This window comes from Pseudopodoces humilis, chromosome 9, assembly GCF_049639895.1.
Source record: "Pseudopodoces humilis isolate 2021_Gansu_Grassland_sample_001 chromosome 9, ASM4963989v1, whole genome shotgun sequence".
NCBI lineage: Eukaryota > Metazoa > Chordata > Aves > Passeriformes > Paridae > Pseudopodoces > Pseudopodoces humilis.
In genome coordinates, this window is record NC_142208.1 from 18572896 (window position 1) to 18591025 (window position 18130).

The 18130-nt window shown below is 38.9% G+C and overlaps 1 protein-coding gene across 1 annotated transcript in view; it reads left to right on the forward strand.

The window, feature by feature from the left end:
• WDFY4 (WDFY family member 4) overlaps positions 1–18130 on the forward strand; it is a 121756-nt gene that overhangs the window by 10577 nt on the left and 93049 nt on the right. Inside the window, exons 4-13 of the mRNA XM_014250371.2 lie at positions 255–358; positions 1718–1864; positions 2231–2420; positions 3532–3721; positions 5625–5785; positions 6057–6509; positions 6889–6993; positions 7842–8032; positions 10452–11062; positions 15161–15254. Coding sequence (XP_014105846.2) covers positions 255–358; positions 1718–1864; positions 2231–2420; positions 3532–3721; positions 5625–5785; positions 6057–6509; positions 6889–6993; positions 7842–8032; positions 10452–11062; positions 15161–15254 — 2246 coding nt within the window. The remainder of the gene's footprint in view (positions 1–254; positions 359–1717; positions 1865–2230; positions 2421–3531; positions 3722–5624; positions 5786–6056; positions 6510–6888; positions 6994–7841; positions 8033–10451; positions 11063–15160; positions 15255–18130) is intronic.

Sequence of the window (18130 nt, forward strand, 5' to 3'; positions counted from 1 at the left end):
TGTACATTCTCTGTGCTGTCAGCTGCCAGGCTTCATGAACTGAGCTGGTATTGGTGAAATTTGTCAGTTTGAAACATGTAGTTTACATGTTGATGCTTGATGCTGAATCAAAATAATTTTATGTTTTTCAGTTTACTTTAATGTACTTCTGCTACTGTAATTTTGTTAAGTTTGTCAAATCTGTTAAGAAAGCATAAGTGCAGCATTTTAATCTTTCACTAAGGAATTAAAGATTAATGTTTTTGTGATAACAGAAGAAGCTCGTCTGGCTTTGGAGCAATTCCTGCAACAGAAAGGGGAAGCAGGAGATGGCCATTTGCTCCTGAAATCAGTATATCTGCTCTCACAGACTGACTTGGTAAGAGAAAGTACTGCGAAGCATGTTCTCCTTTTTATTTCAGAGAAACTGTGTAAACATTCCAACAGTGGAAGACCCAAGTCTCAGTATGTGCATTATCCCTAATATTTTGAGCTTCAGCATGCTCAAGGTAGACAGTTGAAGGACACTCCACCTTGTAGGCCAGGATTTTCTAAAAGAGAGAAGTAAGCATTTTGTGCTTTCAGCTACATTTATAGTTTTCATTATCAGACAGCTGTTTTTCCTCGTGTTTCTCTGCTCCCCCCACCTCCCCCCCCACACTGTGCATCTTGTGGTGTGTTCTTTGTCAGTATAGCTTACATATCAAAAAGGTGAATAGTAAGAATCTGTCTGGTAATAGAGTGGTTGACTTTTCAATCCTGATGGCCTCCCATTTTGAAGTGTTTCAAAAACTTGACTTGTAGAGCCATCCCAAATGCAGACTGGCATCAGGAGTACAGCCTGCTGATGGGCATCTGTGGTGTATTTATCCGTGACATTTAGTTAAACAGTTTGTCTTATTCTTTCTTGTTCAAAGACAAAAAATAAAATCTTAGTCAGTTTATAGTGGATATATTCTGTGTCATAAGGAGCTTTATAAAATTGTATATATAGCTAGTCACAACATGAAATTTCTGATGACACTTGTGTTTTTCACAGATTTAAGACATTGCCATTTTTCATAGCACACATACTCGCAAAACTCCATATCACAAAGCTCATTCTTCTGTCAGTTTGCTGCTGATTTTTGTTATGATTACTGTGTGCCAAGAACACACACTGGGACTTCGCTGGAAGTTCTACACAGCCATAGTGAAGGTGGGAATAAGCTAAGTGTTGAGAAAGACTGTGAAGAAACGGTTACTTGCATTTATAAAACCTGTAATTAGAAGTGTGTGCAGTTATTCAATATGTTAAAAAAGTAAAGGTATTATAGGTAAACTGCTTCTATGCTGAGTCAAGGAGGGAATAGAGAATTCATGCTTTCAGCATACCATCCTGGAAAGACTCTGTCTGTCCCTGGCCTTACTATTGGCTCAGCTGCTAGTTAGTTTGCAGGCTGTGTGCTTCACTGACTGCAGGTCTCCATGTGCAGGACAGAGTACGTCTGCCAAAGCTGTAGTTCAGCTGGGGCAAGAAGTCCTGGGAACAGCTACAGCAACACACAGTGTATTTAATTCTGCCAGGTGGATCTTTACTGCTATGCTATGTGACTGCCAGTCTTGTATGCCCTAGAGCACTCATGAGGGTAAAATGCTTAAGGAGGTCTATCATCAGCCACGACTATTCTCAGTGAGTAGAAACACAAGGAAACTGTGGTCAGCTTCTGGAGGGACTGATCTTATTTTTCCTGTTTAGAGGACTATGTGGAACATTATTGGATCTGGACTTCCAGCTGCTCTGATGCAGTGCCTGTACCTTTTCTTTACTATCCCTCTGAAGAAAATCAGCGATGACAGGGAGACAAGTGAGGATGGTACCCAAACTCAGGAAATGCTTGTTAAGGTGAGATGTGCATTTGGGGGTTCATTTGCCCCGGATACACAGATGTTCACTAAGGCTTATACCTGTTCATTTGATTCAAACTGACAAAAGCCCTGTGAGTTTGGACTGCATAACATTGAATAAGCATCAGAAGCCGTAAAAAACACATTAACTATCTCTTATTTTTTTACTAAACAAAACAACATGACTTTGAGTGTGAAGAATCCATTAAGAATATTGTAGTAGTAGTTTTACTTGTTCATTTCACTGCATCCTTTCTCCTGGCATTAGTATCAAACTTAAAATCTCCTTCTCCAAAGGATTTTTCTTCAGCTCCTGGGTATCTCTAGAGGTGTTTGTTGTAGCTGATGTTTGTTTGCTTTTCAGATAATGCTTAACATGTACAAAGAGGAACAAGGAGTAGAGGAGCTTCTGGCAGCTGATAAGCTTCAGTCATTAATTATAGCAACTTCTTCTCTGTGGGACCAGTGCAGCCACTCATGGAAAGTACCTACAGGCCTTGTGCTAAGAACAATTTCAAAGGCTCAGACCAAAACCAGCATTGTGTGCCTACAAGGTTTGGTTTAGTAAATTGGCTTCTCCTTTCCTCATAGCTCCCCTGAGAACGAATTACCAAAAAGAGTCTCCCCAGGATAGATTACATCATCTGTAATCTCTTTTACATCATTCAGTAGTCAACTGCAAAGGATGGGCTCTTGATTTAGTACAGAGGAACTTTATTTAGCACTGATAGTCATCTGGAAACTGAAGGGTTTTTAATATTAAAAAACCCCCAAGTTACAGGCAAGAGCCAATCCCACTTAATTAGACTGACGTAGGCAAGAGGAAGATGTGTTATGTTTTTTCTTAAGTTGTATGACTCAGTCTGTGAGCCTGAGACTCATGAACTCTAAATGCAAGGCTAGGGGCACTGTCAGAGTAATGGTACCTTTTGGGACAACATCATGGTTGTTAAGTCCCCATTTCTTTCTAGGCTTTATTAGTTCAAGTAATTATTTTTTCTTATTAAGAAGTGCAAAGGCCACAAGTCTCAATTTCTCAGGAGTGAAAAAATAGTTTTATAATGCACAAATTTCCATCAGTATTCTGTGTCATGGAGTAAATGCATATAGATATTTTTATATTTTAAAATAAAAATTTGTCTTCCTGAGTGAGATGGAAAGAACTATTTGGACATTTTGAAGCTGGCCTGGAAGGACTGACCATGAGATTAGACAAGAAAACTAGGATTAATTCCTCAGAGCAAAATGTGTGTACCCCATTACATATTCTTCATTACGAGAAGAATTAATCTATGAACTCTGCACAGAATGTGTGATTGACTTAATATGACACAATTAAATCTGTTAAGTCTCTGCTTACCTTGTCCTCAGACAGCTGGATTCAACATATATGAATTTTGGTGAGCTGGGGGGGTTGAAAGCTTATGCTCCTGAGATTAAATCAGTTTCTGGTAGTAAAGCAAAGAAATGCATGTTTATTTTAAAGCCAGCAATGCTCTTAATTTAGCTTCTGAAAAGAATATGATATTCATATATCCTTTTTTAGTTTCTTTTTAAAAAGTTATCTTGCTCCTATTTTACTGGGAAATAACTTCAAATTTATTTAATTTTTAAACTTGTTTGGCTGTCATTTCTTAAATACCTGCTGTATTTTTTTTCCCACAGCTGTTGACTGCATTAAAATAGCTGTACAGAACCTCTTTACACTGGCTGATACTCTACCTGCTTGTGATGTGTGTGAAGCTGCTAGTATTCTGTTGTGCTTTGTGAAAGATTCCTATCCTGTATCATCAGCTTTATTAACAGAGTTTGAAAATAATGATGGCTACCAACTCCTGCTAAAAATTTTACTCAGGTAAGAGATGTGTATAGTAGGCTTCTAGAGGATGGTAAAGCTTAATTTTCAGAATGCATAGTGGTCTCTTAAAATAGAAATCATATAGGTAACTCTGTGTGGATACAAAGCATTGCTATATTAGGAAGGGAAGCAGTACATAAGTGTTACTACTTGAACCATAACAGAAGGAGAACAATATAGGGGAAGTTAGTTTGCAGGTGGCAAACTAGGACAAAATAGGGACTTTTTGAACACAAGACAGAAGTTCTTCAACAATTAGTATTACAGAGGATGTAGGTCAGAGACATTTGTCTCAGTTGAGGTGAACTTTTAATCCAGGAAGGCAGTCAGCTAGGGAGGGAAACACCATCTCCTTGCTGTGCAAAAACAAGCAAACAAAACCTACCCCAACTTAAATCTGAAATGTTTACATTCTTCAGAACTGAGATGAACATAAACATATCAGGAAAAATCCCCACTAGTTATCCTAATCTGAAGTGCAAAGCAGAATCTCTTACTCTCCTTGTCAGCTTGTGTTGTCACACCAGGGTGAGTTTCTTTAACATCATTTGAAGAGAGCATTTCCAGGTGTTTTTGTTTCCATTCTGGATTTGCCTATTCTTGTACTCTTTCTCCAACACTTGTGAAAACTTTGGTCCCTGAACAACAACTGGGGTAGGGATGCTTTTTTGTAACTTGGATCTAGAGGATTGTAAACTGAATCACAAAGTCAAAGATATCTGTGAGTGACTATTCCTCCCCATGAATTTTGCATGCCACAAAATTATTAATTTATGATTGGAAAAAAAATTGTGATTTTCTGGCAGTGGTTTCTTTAGTTACCAGAGACTGTCCAGATTTCCCTTGTAAATAAGCTGTGTTGAGATGCATATTTCTGATTAAATTCTAGCCATGTTAGGGCAGGAAGCATGGAATCTTTTTCAGTAAGGGCTGTGAATGTCTCCATCCTTTTCAACTGATGTAACTAGGCTGAAGAGACAGAAATAACTGATGCTGAGGGCTTCAGATTAATCCTCATTCCCAGCATATGCTGGCGTAAAGGGTTAGATGGAGAGTTTTTTCCAGAATATTTTGTGTAAGCAGGTACCCTGTTCTCTGGTGTTTAGAACTTTTTCTTCAGGTAAAAAGCATCTTGCTAATAGCATTCTTTGAAAAAGAGCATTTGCTTTCATTTTTGGTTGGTTGGTTGGTTTGTTTGGTTGGGGTTTTTTTTAATGTTTAGATGAAACCAGAACATATTGTTGTTTTCTTCTGAGATTTTTTAGCCAAACAGTATCAGTCTATTTCTCTGCCACTACCCTATGCCCAGATGATGCAGTGTTCCTTCATAATTGACCCATCTGAGAATTACAGAATAAGATGATGTGATAAGCAGCTCTCTGTCCTTTGACAGACTGTCACTTCAGTCTATGAACGATGGCAAATCTGGAGTTACATTTCAAACTATTTCCTTACTTAGGAGAGATGTGCCATCTTCACGTCTGATTCACAAAGCTCAGGCAAAATAATATTTTTCCCTTCCTCAGGGCTGAGATTTTTCCGTTATTTATCTCAGTTAGAAAGTCCCTTATCTTGCCAACATATGCCCACCTTGTTTTATGAAGCATGTTTTAATTATTTGAATTCTCACAAAGTTTAAATTTTTATTCTCCAAATCAGACTTTTTTTGAGTTAGCTTTTTTTGGACTAAGCTTAGCTTTCAACTGGACTACATTGAAAAATTTCTCTTCCTTTTGTTCAGAAGACTCTTCAGTGTCACTTCAGTTTGTAGGTTTTGTTCTGATTCAGTGTGCCATTATGGCATTATTCTGTGCGGCTCCTATGTGCTCCATATCTGATAATAAGAGGTGTTTGTATAATTAAAGCATGAGCATATGACTGTCTTGAATTTTGTTCCTAGATGTGAGGGTTTGCAGCAAAATGAAGGAGACCTCTATCTGGATGAGATCTTGGACATGCTGACTTGCCTTACAACCTGTGGAAAAACTGAACTGAAAGTTTCTGGCAATATTGTACACCCACAGTTGCCGCACTTTGATTTTGAACGGACGCAGTCTACTGGTATAGTATATATATGTGTGTGTATATATATATATATATATAAGCACATGTGGCTGGATAGGTGGGTCATAGGAAAATACCTGCATAAATCTGAAATGACCATGTCAGCTCTAAGGTCTGATCCAAGCTCAAGAATATGCCTCCCAATCATATCCCTCATGTCTGTTGCTCTAATTTTCACTTTCAGATGATCTAACAGTATAGTTACGGTGTTTGCAGACTTAAATAATACTCATGTAAAAATTATCTCACTTGGCTTTTTCCCCCACAGGAATGACAGTGAAAAACCTCCAGCCTTTTCAGGTGTTGCAATCCATTTTCCAAAGAAGTAATGATCAGCACCTGTGTGGAAGAATCTTGGCAGCAATTGGTACCATATGGGCTTGGGACAGAATGAACTTCTTTCTTCTGGAATGGACACTGCAACCTATCAGCCAATTCACTGACATAATTCATTTCAAACCCCACCCAGTCCAAGTCCAGTTCTTCAGGCTGGTGGAGTCCATAGTCCTAGACCTGTTCTATGTCCCCCATGAGATTTTGAAGAAGATCCAGTATTTGATAAAGGAAAACATAATGCCGTTCTGCACCTTAACAGCTCTCCAGTGTCTTCTTAGCATGACCCAGAAGGACCTGTTATTTAGCGATATTTTCCGTGACTCTGGGCTCTTAGGCCTACTGCTGGCACTTTTGAGGAAGGAAGCCAAGATCCTGAGGAAATCAGGTACAGCTTAATGCCACTCACAATGACCATTGAAGCAGGCAGATGAATAGGAATAAATAATCTCTCAGCAGTAAATTTATTTTTTATACTGAGTAGCTAGATTTTGTCTTCAGGCCAACCGGCCTAAATTTGATACATAAGCTGAGTCCTCTCTGAAATCTTTTCTGATTATTTTTCTGTTCAGTAGCCTGAACAGCTCTGGGCTTCTCTTTGCTAGTGTATGTTGAATTTTTCTGGGTGGCACCCTTCAGCCCACACTTGTAAACAGGTCTTAATTAGGGGCTCTCTAGAATGCAAGTGTAAGATTGGAGCCAGAAAAATTAGGAATTCTTCCTTCTGTTTTTTGTATATTGTAACATAACCTTTATTATACTGACAGCTGGAACTCATCTGCCTGGCCTGAAAGAAGGCACTGAGAAGGAATTAAATGTTGTGATGCTGAAGATGGTGGCTGCCCTTACAGCTAGGTCTGTGAGGAACACAGGTGAGGAAATAGATATGACTGTATTACCTTCATGATACTTGGTGGTGCAAGTGGCCATGGTCTTAAGGAGCACCAACAAATTTTCTGACTTTTGTGCTTCAGTCAAAAATGGAGGGAAAAGGCTAGAAGTGTAGAGATACCAGTGTTACACTAGGAAGAAATGTGACAAAGGTATTCTCATCCTGCATAATGAGCTTTGTCCCAATAGTCCGCTGGTTTCTTTCATCCAGATGCATAGCCCTGAAGTGTTTATATAGGATGCACTAGCTTAGCTTGTGGAAAAAAGTAAGTGTACTTGACTCTTGTATAATGTTTGTTTGGTCAGATTTTCTTCCATTATATCTGTTATTTGAAATCTTGATTGGATCAGGTGCATGCTGAGTAACACTCCTATATTTGTGTTATACTTAAGAAGCCTGTAGGGAATATTGGGGAACATAGTAGTACAGGAGTGAACATTACTGAATACTAGAATGCACTCAATTCACTCTGGAATCCTACAATCATCATGTTTGCAGAATCTTGCACAGTGTAAATATGAGAAAGTTCCCTTCCTAAATGAAAGAGATGCTTAAGCTGAAACTAAGGTGTATTTTCCTTTTCATTCATTATTGTTTTGGGAAGCTGTCATCTCTGATGATTGGAAATCATGGTCATCCAGTCATTTTATCCCTAGTTGTTCTTGTGCCATTTGGTTTGTGTCATCTTTAGCTTAACCAGCTGCTCTTCTTACCTGTCCTGCTGTATTTGTAGAAATGTGTCACTTCACACTAACACCAAAAATCTGCCTGTAAAAACTACTAGCAAAGGACAGTTTAACTAACAAATGATAATGTATTTGTCCCTAGTTGTTCTGAAGGACTATGGAATGGTACCATATATCAAGATATTTTTGGATGATGAGTGCTACAGGAGTGCTACTCTCAGCATCTTGGAGCAGTTATCAGTCATCAATTATGAAGAATATATGAGCATTATTATTGGGGCTCTGTGTTCTTCCACTCAATGGGAACTGCATCTGAAACTAGATCTTCTGAAGGTAATTAATGTGGCTCTCACTTAAGCATTGTTTTCTTGGGAACTGCCTTTTTTCAACATGGTAAGAGCAGAAGAAGGAGCCATAAGCCATCTCTAGATTATGTAAACTTGGGCACTTTGATTTTAGCAATGCATGTGTGGTCAATACCTTCATTCCAGTATCAGATTATGAAGTATTTTGAAGACTTAATAATGCAAGAGGGACAAATGGAAATGCTGAAGGCATGGTTGTATAAGCAGTTCTATGTAATGTGACAGAGAAAGGAGAAACAAATGTAAATGAAAGTGGGTATGTGGAGAAAGGATGTAAGATGTGAAGCAGTGAGATTGGAAGAGCTAGGGTAGGCATGAGATGAACAGTTTCATTCTGATAAGTTTCCAAGGTTGACACTTTGCTGTCCTTAATTTAGTCATTTCTCACAAACATGAGCATCATGTAAAAAGAGATGAGGCAATGGAAAGGAATAATTTTATGACTGTTTGGAGGAAGAAACTAGAACCTAGTCATAGCCTCCACTGACCCCAGATGTCTGATCCCTGAGTAATGAAACAAAGGAAAGAATTTCCTGTGCTTTATTTTGGTTTAGGTCCTAGGCATCCAGCTGAAAAGGAGCACTGATTTTAAAATTTCTTTCTACTTTCTCTGTCGAGTGTGACTGGAATTCACTTTCCTGTACAATATAACAACTGCTTCTATAATAAAAGAACCATGTTCTGAAAAAATTTAAAGGACAAAGTTTGTAGCTTTGATTTGAAGCAGTAAACTTTAACAATACCTGTGGAAAACTTGAGAATGGTGTCCAAACTAATATGAAAATAAATGCAACTTCAGTGTCTAATTTTGACAAATGATTACTGTGTTAAAGCATAATGTAAGCAAATGAATTTATTTTCTTTATCCATTGGGACTGTGATTGTGTTATACACAAATTCAGATTGATTTGCTAATGTATATTTAGCTGTTAAAGCCTGAGCCCAAATGCAATTAGTACTGCCATATTCCAGTGTGGCACGTGGACAATTATGAGGAATAACAAATAATGGAATGTGTGAAATAAATTCTATTAGCAGTAACTGAGTTAGGGGGTTTCCAGCAGACATCAGTTTTATAGATTCAAGACAGAGGAATACTAACTCATAGGCGATTAAATTCTAACTGAGTTAAAGCTGGAGGAAATGTGTTTACTGTTGACCTATTCTGGAATGTGTTAAAGCCATCCTGATAACTTCAGCTTTAAGTTATTAAATTTATTCCCTGTTCAGAAGTTTCTGCCTGGTTTGATACATTATCATACAAAATTGAATGACAGTAATAGTGTCCTCTCCCCCTTCTGTTCTAGCAACCCTTTCTCACAGTCCTAGATCCTGTTACAGGCAGATATATTTCTGTTAAAAACTGTTCCTTCTCAGGAGGTTGTCAAGTAAAGCTCTTTCATTGGATATCTCTTGGGAAGGTATATATATAAAATTAACCCTTTCCAATGTGCAAAGGCACAGATGAAATTTGAGAAGTCCCTGTACAAAATGAATTGTGCAACATCCCAAAAGCTTGGGATCAATTATATTCAAATGCAGTAGACTGTTTCCTTGAAAGCTCCTTTTTCTCATCAATATTACTTCCACAGCTCTTAACAACTTTTCCAGATTTGTTTTAGAATGGCAAGCCCATAGCATTCCAAATTGGCAAAGAGTTTAAGTTGTTTTTATGTGCAATATTGTCAAGTGGCATTCACTTATAACCTGCTTTAAGCCTGTTGAAGTTAGATAAAATCCAGTGACTTCATTGACTTAAGATCTAACTTTTAATGGCTTTTTTTCCTCTAAGGTGTTGTGCAAACTTTAAAAATGCCTCAACTGAGAAAAGGTATTTTTGTCTTTCTTAATGAGGAGAGCCTTCTATTTGCAATATTCTTTGTGCCATCCCATGTCACTGGGTTTTTTGGAAAGGGCCTTCTCAGTCATATGAGGAAAAGTCTAGTGTGGGTTCTCACGTGCATTCAGGGCTGCAGGAAGGCTTGTCTGTAGAGAGCTGTGCCTTCCTGCCAGCTTCCATATGAGGGTATTTACAACAGAATCTTTACTGCTGTTTGTCGAGGGCAAAGACAGGTTTCTTGAGAGAGTCTGAGAAGACAGGAGATTTGATTTCTTTGTTCCTCCTGTTCTGTGCCTGTTAGGCTGACTGCTTTAGTGGCTCCTAAGCATGCATTTCAGTACTGGTTGTATGATTAACTGGGCATATGGGAGAAGGGAGAAGTTGTGGACTGATGACCATTATTTTGACCACCTTCCCCTCCCCCCTCAAAGAATGAAATTTCAGTGAAAGAATTTTTGTGCAAACTCGTAATTTTAAAATATTCTAAAGCTTCTTGGTTCCTTGATTTAAGTGTTTCTTTTGTTTCCTTTCTTCCCAATGTTTGTAGTCACTCTTGAGGATACTGGAGAGTCCCAAGAGCCATTCAGCTTTCAGAACCTGCAGTGGATTCAATGGGCTCCTGTCCCTCCTCTCAGACATGGAAGGTGCATTGCAGGACTCTCCTTCTGGGCAGTGGGCAGCAGTTGGACAGAATTGTATCTTGGAGCTGGTTTTCTGCACTCTTCAGGGGATAACTGCAGCCCTGCACCTAGACCCTGTCAACAGCAGCTTCTTCCAGAGGAATGGTCTCTTTGCAAAGATGGCAGAGGATCTCGGATCACTTGGATGCTTCTGGACAGAAGGGGAAAGGCAAATTCCTGTGAGCCTTGAGAAGAAAAGGACGTTTGCAGAATTCTTGGGTGCAGCATTCTGTTCTTCAGAACCCTTCCCAACATGGCTAAAAAACTGCATTTGGATTCTGAATTTTCTTGATCATATGGTCAAAGGAACCCTCCATCAGGAAAGCTACTTTAAGGAGAGGAAGCCAGAGATGGGAGAAGACTCAAGAGATGATCAGGAGGCACCCCAAGCTCAAGAAGAGCATCCTGTTGCTTTCAAAAGACCAGGCAATAAATTACCTGCCTCTGCCTACATGCTATGGGAAAACCCTGAAGAGAAGTAAGCTTTTATTTACTACAAGAAATAGAGTACTTAAGGCTGGTATGTGCATTTTATATGGTAATAAACTAAGGTAAGGTGTGATATAACCTGCCAAAGGGAAACAAATCTTTTCAATCCCAGCTCACAGACCTCCAGGTAGCAGAAATGCTTTTGGAAAGGTAAATGATGGGAAAATTGGGGTAGAAGGATTTAGTGCAGCAGTGGGACACACAGCCCTGAGTTGCAGTTCGTTGAAGATTCTGACGCCTGCAAAGTGGAAGCAGGAATGGAGTCTTAAAAGAAGGTTGCTGGAACTTAAAGCTTGTGCTTAGTCACTGTTTGAACCTGCCCTGGTCAATTTTGATTCTTTCAATTATGTGGAAATCTGCTTCCAGTCACTTGATATATTAAAAATAAAAGTTACTCTGAGGTATTTCAAGTGCTCCCTCATGCATGTGTGTCCAAGAACATGTGCAGACACACTCTTATTTATTCATTCTGAAATAGAGAAAATTGGAAAAAATAGTCATGCTGTCTACCCCAGTGAATGAAGGTTTATGTCCAAATATATATCCTTGGTAGGAAGGGATTACTATATCAGAAATCAGTATAGCTGCCAGCTGTGAACCAATTCTGAATCATCTGCATTTTGTAACTCATGAGACTTTCCTGTCTTTTCTCTAGCTTTATCTTTAATCTCAGTCCTTTTATCAAATTTATGTTTTATCAAATTTATGTATCAAATTTATGTTATGTTATTTATGTTAAGCCTAAAAAGGCTAACTTGGTAAGTGTGAGATTTCTTCAGCTCTTACTGTTGATTATTGCCAAGTCATCTTCCAAGTTGAAGGCCAAGACATGATGTCTGCCACTCGTAGCAGCAGTCACTGAAGTCAGCAGAACTCTTTTCTGAGTACTGAGGCAGGCAGAATAAGCATTTCTGGTGGTATTTATAATTGTTTGAAGCAAGTAAAAAAAGTGTGGTAGATTTCTTTGTTCCCCATGCAGCAGATTTTAAAGTAGTTATGGACTTGTTTGTTCCCTGTCACTGCCCTTTAAATTACACTGTAAGTTTCTGGTCAGATACTCAGTGCTGGAGAGAGGACGTGGTAGCTCAGGAGGAATAAATGCTCTTTTCCAAGCAGGTCTTTCTGGCCTGATTTGTGAAAACATGGGTCCATGTGCAAAGAGTATATAGATGGTGGTAGTTGTGATAAGTATATTGTCTGTTGCTTAAGTGTGTGCATAAGAGAGGCGCAGGGATGTTAACAGAGAAAGAGCAGATTGTGGCAATGCTGGGAGGGGTATGGTTCTGTTTTATGATTGTCTTTCTGAAGTCACTAGGTCTGAAACAAGCAAGGTTTCCTATGTCCTTGTGTTTCGCCTGCTGAGATGTGATGCTGTACAGTAACTGAATACCACTTGTGGAGATACTAATCCTGTAAACTGTGACCCTTTCAGTTCACAGTATCTGATTCAGGATTGTTTGTCTTGGTTCTGGGATGCGAAGGCACAAAAGGAAGCCAGATTAGCTAGGGGTGGTTGGAAACTGTCCATGACAAGTGTATGCAAACGAAAAAGAGGAATATGTACTGGAAAGCTGACAATCTTCAAGCCATACAGAAAAGTGGAAGTAGGAATGGAGTCTTAAAAGAAGGTTGCTGTATCCATTTCCACCAGTAAGTTTTATGAAAATAAAAATAAGAAATCCCATAGTTTCTGCAAGCCTGTTGTTCCTCTAATGCAGCTTCCTCTTAGCTGTACTCCACACTCACACTTCCCCTTGAAAAGGTTTCAGGCAGCAGCTATGCAGCTTGAAAGGAGGAACTTGAATGCAGTCAGTGTAGGTGGCCTGTGATGCCCCATCTTGCAACATATATTTAGTATTCCCAAGGAGGCAGGGAAAGGAGGTGATCCTGCAGGAGCCTGTGTCTAATACACAGGGAAGTTAACATTTTAATGCTGGATAATAATCTAGCCCCTTCCACTGTCCTGTGGTCCAGTGATGCTGCAAGCTTCTGGGACACAGGGGCATTGACCTTGTTTTTCCCATTTTAAAACCAGCCCTCTGTGTTCCTGCTCCTGCAGTAATATTTGAAACACCTTTTGTGACAGATGGGGTCTCTGGTTTGCCTTTTGTTCCTGGTGCTTAGACATAGCTTGCTGCAAGCTGTGTTAGCTGAGGGTGATCTCCTTGGGAGGGAAGCCCTTCTTTGTGCCCACCCAAGCAGCATGGCTGCTGCAGCTGCTGTTACCACAGACAGCTCACTATGCTAATGGCTCTTCAGACTCTTTGTGACATCTCAATTTGTCCCCAAAACCTTTTATGTGTCTTATTTTTAAGTAGCACCAGTGCAGAGCAGATTTGCGATTCACACCATGATATTGGTGAGATGTATGGAATGGAATCACGGGGCTGATTGGATAGCCCTGGGGCAGGAGTGTGAGAGAGATGGGGTATTTGCAGAGGTGAGGAGTTGGCACAGGAACACAGCTTCTGTACTAAGACAGACCATAAAATGAGGACCTCAGAGAAGGCTGGAGGTAAGGCTTATATAATATTCTTAAGAACCCTTAATGATTCTCTGCACACACTCCAGTACCCCAATGTCCTTGTAGTGAGAGGCCCAGAACTGAGCACAGCACTCGAGGTGTGGCCTCACCAGTGCCAAATACAGGGGAGGAATCACTACTCTGGTCCTGCTCACCACACTACTGTTGATGCAGGCCAGGATGCTGATGGCCTTGTTGGCCACCTGGGCATACTGGCTCATGTTCACCTTGGCATGGGGCCAGCATGACAGGTTTGTTTCCAGCCAGGCATATTTCCAACCATGATTTCATCCCTGTTGATTTTAGTGATCCTAGATTTTTCTCTTTTAAAATGGTATGGATTTTCTCAGGGAGATGGGAGGAGAACATATTTTCAGTGCACTTTTTTCTTTGACATTTAGAAAGTTGCCCACATTCATGTAAAGTACAGGTGTATTTATCCACACTGAAACTACTGCTGCTCTTTACACCAGGCCTGATTTTTGATTTATTGCACAAAAAATATAGGAAATGAGCAATTTATTTGAAATTATCTTTCTTCAGGGTGCAGTAAAAATTATTTGTCACTGTGTGGCAGTGTGCTACACATTACTCCTTGTTCTGCTGTATCAGATGAGACTTTTTGGGAGTGGCTAACAAACATGTTTAATTGCAGCCTTTTAACACTCCTTTACATCCCTTAATTTTTATTTTTTTTTTTTGCTTATACTCGTTTTTTATAGAGTCCATAAAGCATACTGTGTTTTATTTTGTCAGTCTGATTACAGCCATTTTTGCTGTAATCTTTGCTATTCTTGTGAGATCTGCTTGGGACAGATGTTTCTGACAGTGCACATGACAACTCCAGGGGTGCACCCAGAAATGCTGATTATACTCTGAACAGGATGACACTGTAGTGCCTAAACTAGAGTTTTTGCTATGCTGTGTGTTCATTTTCAAGATATATCTGACCTCTAGCCTGCATCATGGCATCAGCAGATCTTCTCTATGATGTCTGATTCCTCAGTTCCTTCCTGTGCCTGAACTTAAAAAGGTCCTAAGTGGCAAAAATGAAAACTTGTGGGAAAGCAGATATTCACCTTGAGTTTACTACTTTAGGCAAATTCTGGTGTTGGAAGGGGAGAGTGGCATACTGATTTTATCAATTGTCTCACTTTTGCTTATTTCAATTATGTTTTAAAGTACTAAAGTTATTGTACAACACCCAAGATATAAATTCCTAGAAAATAAAAGGATAACATGGGTTGTGGACTGATGCATCAGTGATTCCTCTGATTGTCTGTTTTATGTTCTGCAAATACCTACAAAGGCAAAATTTGTTTAAAGATGCTGCTACATATCTTTGAATGTGCTGGTCCTTGAAATGTCAGCTCATGAGAAGGTGCTGTCCTGTCTTTGATATTCTAAGGAGGCATCCAGCTGTTCCAGGTCATTTGTATTGTTTGCTTAGTTTCCAAAGCTGAGCCTGGTTGCTACTAGGAGGATTTAATGGTATGCTCTTCTGGAACATTGTTAGAACCTCTTTGCTGTTAATGATAATTATGATGTGTATTTTTACTGCAGGTTGGAAATGAGAGACTGCACCATTGTACATCCAGGCGCTGCCTGTGTCATGGTGAGGTTGTTGCCAAAGCTGTACAAAGAAGGACATGCTCAGGTGAGTCTGAACATATCAAAATGCCATCAAAACAGTGTCTTCTACTTCTCTGGAGCTTCATTTCCAGGAATTGCTTACTCTTTGCAAATGTGGCAGTACTAAAACTTACCCACAACACTGTCAGGACAAACAGCACAAATTTCACTGAGTCAACAGATATAAAAACAAAGAGTTTTGGCTCTCAGTTTGCCATTTTTGTACATGCCTGATGCAGTACATGGATTTTGGCCCCAGAATACTTATTGCAAAGGCATAATGTAGAAGTGCCCTGAAAACTGTTTCAAGTATTGACAACAGGCCTAGCAACCTGAACAGTCTGACTCTCTAGACCTAATGGTCCATAAATTTAGTCTTAGCAGCTTAGAATGAGTTTTTCTTTGTCAAACCTTCCATATATATACACACCACCTCGGAAGATACTGCCTATAGTGCTTTGGCTGTTTGGTCTAAAATACTTGAATACTGTCAAAGTACATATGGAGGGACTGAAATAAAACCAGGTTGTTCATCCAGAACTCTGAAAGGGATAAATAACTCCTGGCATGTTACAACTCTGTTTATTGGAATCAAGCCATCAGCTAGTGAAATTTTGTAAATTACAGTAATTAATTTCTGAAAAACAAGTAGAATGGTTAATTGGATGAGAGTGTCATCATGAAATTGGAACTGGCTCTAGGACTTGAGCTCTGTAAGAGGGAGAGCCTCTCAGATCCTCAGTAGATGGCACTGTTCTTAAAAATATGAAAGACTAAACCACAGATTCCCGCAATTTCAGTTATATATTTAAGAATGCTCATATTTTCTTTTTTCCTTCACTCCTTTTTTCTTAGTCAGTAAGAAATTATTACTGGTAGTGTTTTAGTATTGCTGTGAATATGATTGCCTGCTGTAAAATTGGACCACTATTGCGCAAGGTCCTGCGACAAACTCCAGCTAGAAATTAACAAATGTCTTGAAGAGTTCTCATAAAATAACCCACAAAAAAGGATAAAGGAAAAACAGAATTTTCCTGGATATTTCTGTTCAAAAATCATTGAATGAGAGAGAAACTGAATAGAGTATTACAGAGCTTGGGAATCTCACTGATCCTGCCAGGTAGAGACATAAAAGACTGAACTTCAATGCCTCTAATCATAACATATACCACTGCATGAATCCTTGTGCCAGGAGATTCTGCTTGGAACACAGGAGTCAGGTAAGATCTGATGCAAAAGGTTTAACCTCAGAGGCTAGTGATGGGGAGCTACTTGGTAGACAGAAAATAACTGAAGGAATTGCTCTTTGGGTAGATATATTCTGCTCCAAACACGGTACTATTTTTTTTTCTAGTGCCACAGTATTTAACAGCTAGATGAGATTAAATAATGGCTTTGTGGATGTACTGCAGACTTTCATAAAAAAAGTCTTAAGGGGCTTCTTGCTCTGAATTTAAGGCTGAATAAAAAAGTACAGTTTTTAGGAGCAAATGTGGAGAAGAAGAGACAATAATCCATCTCTTCCTCTTTGCTTTAGTGCTGCAATAGATATTTTAGGTCCAAGTGTCCTGTAGTAATCTGGAAAAGTCTTAGAATCAGCTCAGGTCATGTGTGATTCCTTTGTTTTCACAGAACTGGCAATGAGAAAGCACTGCTTTTAGAGAAACATGAACAGAACTCAATAAAATTAATGTACTTTTGATTCTGACCCTCAGAAATAATATCAATTTCCTGCCAATTTTGCAACTTCTCAGTGTCCTTTTTCAGACACAGGAAATGATGGGCTGAAGCAATGTTGAGCCTTTCTATGTAGGAAACCCAACAGCAGACAGTAAAACAGGTGATTTTGCACTTCAATCATTTCTTATACTTTCTGGAATGACAGCTAAAAGCTGAGGAGAATAGATTTGTGAATGTATATTCCTGCCATTTGTTAGGCATAATAAAAAAAAATCATTTGAATGTCATAGGTATAGAGAATTGCTTAAAACTTGAAAACTGACCAAGAGTTTTGGGTCAGTAAACAGCCTTTGATTTAGTAAACTGTATTTAGAGGACATTGCTCATGTCATGTTTATGCCTGTGACTAGAACTAAGACAGTTTCCATCAGACTCCATGTTGTTTGATCACATACAGGATAGATTTTCCTTTTATTAATATGTTGTCTGTTCGTTATGAAAGATAACATTGCACATGTTTCAAACACTTAGTAAACTGAGACAGGTACCCACCCACTTTAGATATGTGGCCCAGGATATTCACAGGATGTTTTATACCTTGAAGAGAAAGAAGTTTCCTCTCAGATGCATCTCATCCTTGACTGAAATTTTAAATTCCAGAGTATCATGACAAATCTTTCCCATTTGTAATGTCAGATAGAGATCATCGAGATCTGACAAAGGTGAGTAGGGGAAAGGAAAGAACTTCTGAGAATAGAATAAAAGCATGATTCAGTTCTGTCTCATCATCCTGGCAGATTTCTTCTCAACACAGACAAAAAATAAACCTCACAAAATTCATCATATAAATTATTTATACTTTTACTAAGTAATATTATTGCTTCCACAGCTGGATTATTCCTTTTGGTTTTCTTCCATGTCTCTTGTATGATGAGCTGCTGTCACAGTCACTTGTGAAAGTAAAACATTGTCCATCAATAAGGATTTTGAACCTTTTAAAAAGACCCTTATCCCTGTTTTAAATTTAGGCTAAATTACTTGTTCTCCCTATAGATGTTAAAAAAGTAAAATTTTTCAAGTATTTCTGCACACATAATTATTGCTGTATTGTTCATTAATCTAAGGAAATTGCATTCTTTAAAAGTGAATGCACAGTGACGAAAGTTCATATAGCATATAGCATGTATATGTATAGTATATAGCTTGAATATAGCATAATAA